General features: G+C 49.0%; 1 protein-coding gene across 1 annotated transcript in view; it reads right to left on the bottom strand.

The window, feature by feature from the left end:
- Nucleotides 1-230: 230 nt before the first annotated feature.
- The window catches only part of LOC106013812, a 4,400-nt gene continuing 2,752 nt past the window's right edge, over nucleotides 231-1,878 (bottom strand). The window contains exons 2-3 of the mRNA XM_013090505.1: nucleotides 1,393-1,540; nucleotides 231-364 (exon numbers count right to left, since the gene is read on the bottom strand). Of these exons, the coding sequence (XP_012945959.1) occupies nucleotides 231-364; nucleotides 1,393-1,540 (282 nt within the window). The remainder of the gene's footprint in view (nucleotides 365-1,392; nucleotides 1,541-1,878) is intronic.

The following is a 1,878-nucleotide window of genomic DNA, read 5'->3' as shown; positions in this document are numbered from 1 at the left end:
ACGGTGGTGTAAGAGGGATTGTGCGAGCAGGGAGGGGGGAGGGTTCTGTGAGGCGGATCAATGCAGTTTATTCTTTGTCCTATCTATCTTATCTTATCTTATCTTATCTTATCTTATCTTATCTTATCTTATCTTATGCTATGTTCTGTTCTGTTCAGTTCTGTTATGTCATGAGATTTTATCTCATCTTATCCTATCTTATCCTATCTTATATCTCCACTCATCTCCACTCATCTCACCAGCGTAGTTTCACCAGAAGTCTTGAGAACAGGCCGCTGTCCGCTGACATCTGAGCGGGGCGTTGTCAGGGCGTGCCCGAGGTGGCCGCAGCCCATCCAGCCGGTGTCTGCTCTGTCCTGGTCAGCTGGGGAGGGGGGTGGTCAGATGGGGGAGGGAAACAGACGATGGTCAGGTAACGAACGAACGAGCAAACGAACGAACGGAAGAACGAGCAAACGAACGAACGAACGAACGAACGAACGAACAAACGAACGAACGAACGAACGAACGAACGAACGAACGAACGAACAAAAGAACGAGCAAAAGAACGAACGAACGAACGAACGAACGAACGGAAGAACGAGCAAACGAACGAACGAACGAACGGAAGAACGAGCAAACGAAGGACCGAACGAACGAAGGAGCGAAGGAATGAACGAACGAGCGAGTGAGCGACTCCTCGGGATAAAGTGTCGGTCAAGACAAAACTGTTGTGAACAGAATCCTCCGGGCTGTAGGTGGGAGACATGAAGGTGACACAGACAGCTGGAGGGTAGGACAGGTGGGTAGGTAGGTGGGTAGGTGGGTAGGTAGGTAGGTAGGTGGGTAGGTAGGTATGTAGGTAGGTAGGTAGGTAGGTAGGTAGGTAGGTAGGTTGGTTGGTAGGTAGGCCAGTGGATGGGGGTGGTGGGTGGGTAGGTAGACATGGGTAGGTAGGTAGGTATGTAGTATATAGGTAGGTAGTTAGGTAAATATAGAAACTACTAATGAGAGCATCAATAAAGGAAGAGGAGGAGGAGGAGGAGGAGGAGGAGGAGGAGAAGGAGGAACACGACAATGACGACGAGAAGAGAACACCATCATCACAGCAACAGCAGCAGCAACAACGAAAGAGACGAGACACCAACAGCAACATCATCTACCAAAACAAACAACAACAGAAAACTACAACAGCAACAACATCTACCAAAACAAACAACAACAGAAAACTACAACAGCAACAACATCTACCAAAACAAACAACAACAGAAAACTACAACAGCAACAACATCCGGCAGAAAGCAAAGCAAAACCCCACAACTAAAACAAGAGGAAAAACAAAACAAGAGGAAAAACAAAACCAATCAAACTACCAGCTGTCCGTCCCAGCCATGGCATGAGGAGCGTACTCACCTTTGTTTTCCCACTCCTCCTCTTCCTCCCCGTCCTCCTCCTCCCCTCCCTCCTGTGCCCTCACGTCTCCCTCCTCCTCCTCCTCTCCGTCTATCTTCGCACGTGCATCCCTCTCCTCCACTTCTCTCGACAGACGAACCAACAGCTCCTGTCGGACACACACAGTGGGATTCACGTGACACACAGTGGGATTCACGTGACACACAGTGGGATTCACGTGACACACAGTGGGATTCACGTGATACACAGCAACATTCACGTGCCACACACACAGCAATATCCACGTGACACACAACCGAATTCAAGTGACAGCACACACACACACTGCAACATGACATGACAAATAATTTTCTGAATTACAAAAAGAAAAATATCCTCAAAGATGTGATGTTTTCGTGGCAGTGTCCCCAGTCCCCACACCCTAACCCACGCCTCAAATCAGCATCACCACCACTACACCCACATGTTGGGCCTGCAGAGATCGCC

This window comes from Aplysia californica, unplaced genomic scaffold (genome assembly GCF_000002075.1).
Source record: "Aplysia californica isolate F4 #8 unplaced genomic scaffold, AplCal3.0 scaffold01311, whole genome shotgun sequence".
Classification (NCBI taxonomy): Eukaryota; Metazoa; Mollusca; class Gastropoda; order Aplysiida; family Aplysiidae; genus Aplysia; species Aplysia californica.
The sequence above is the reverse complement of the archived record's forward strand: the minus strand, read 5'-3'. Positions and strand labels throughout refer to the sequence as shown.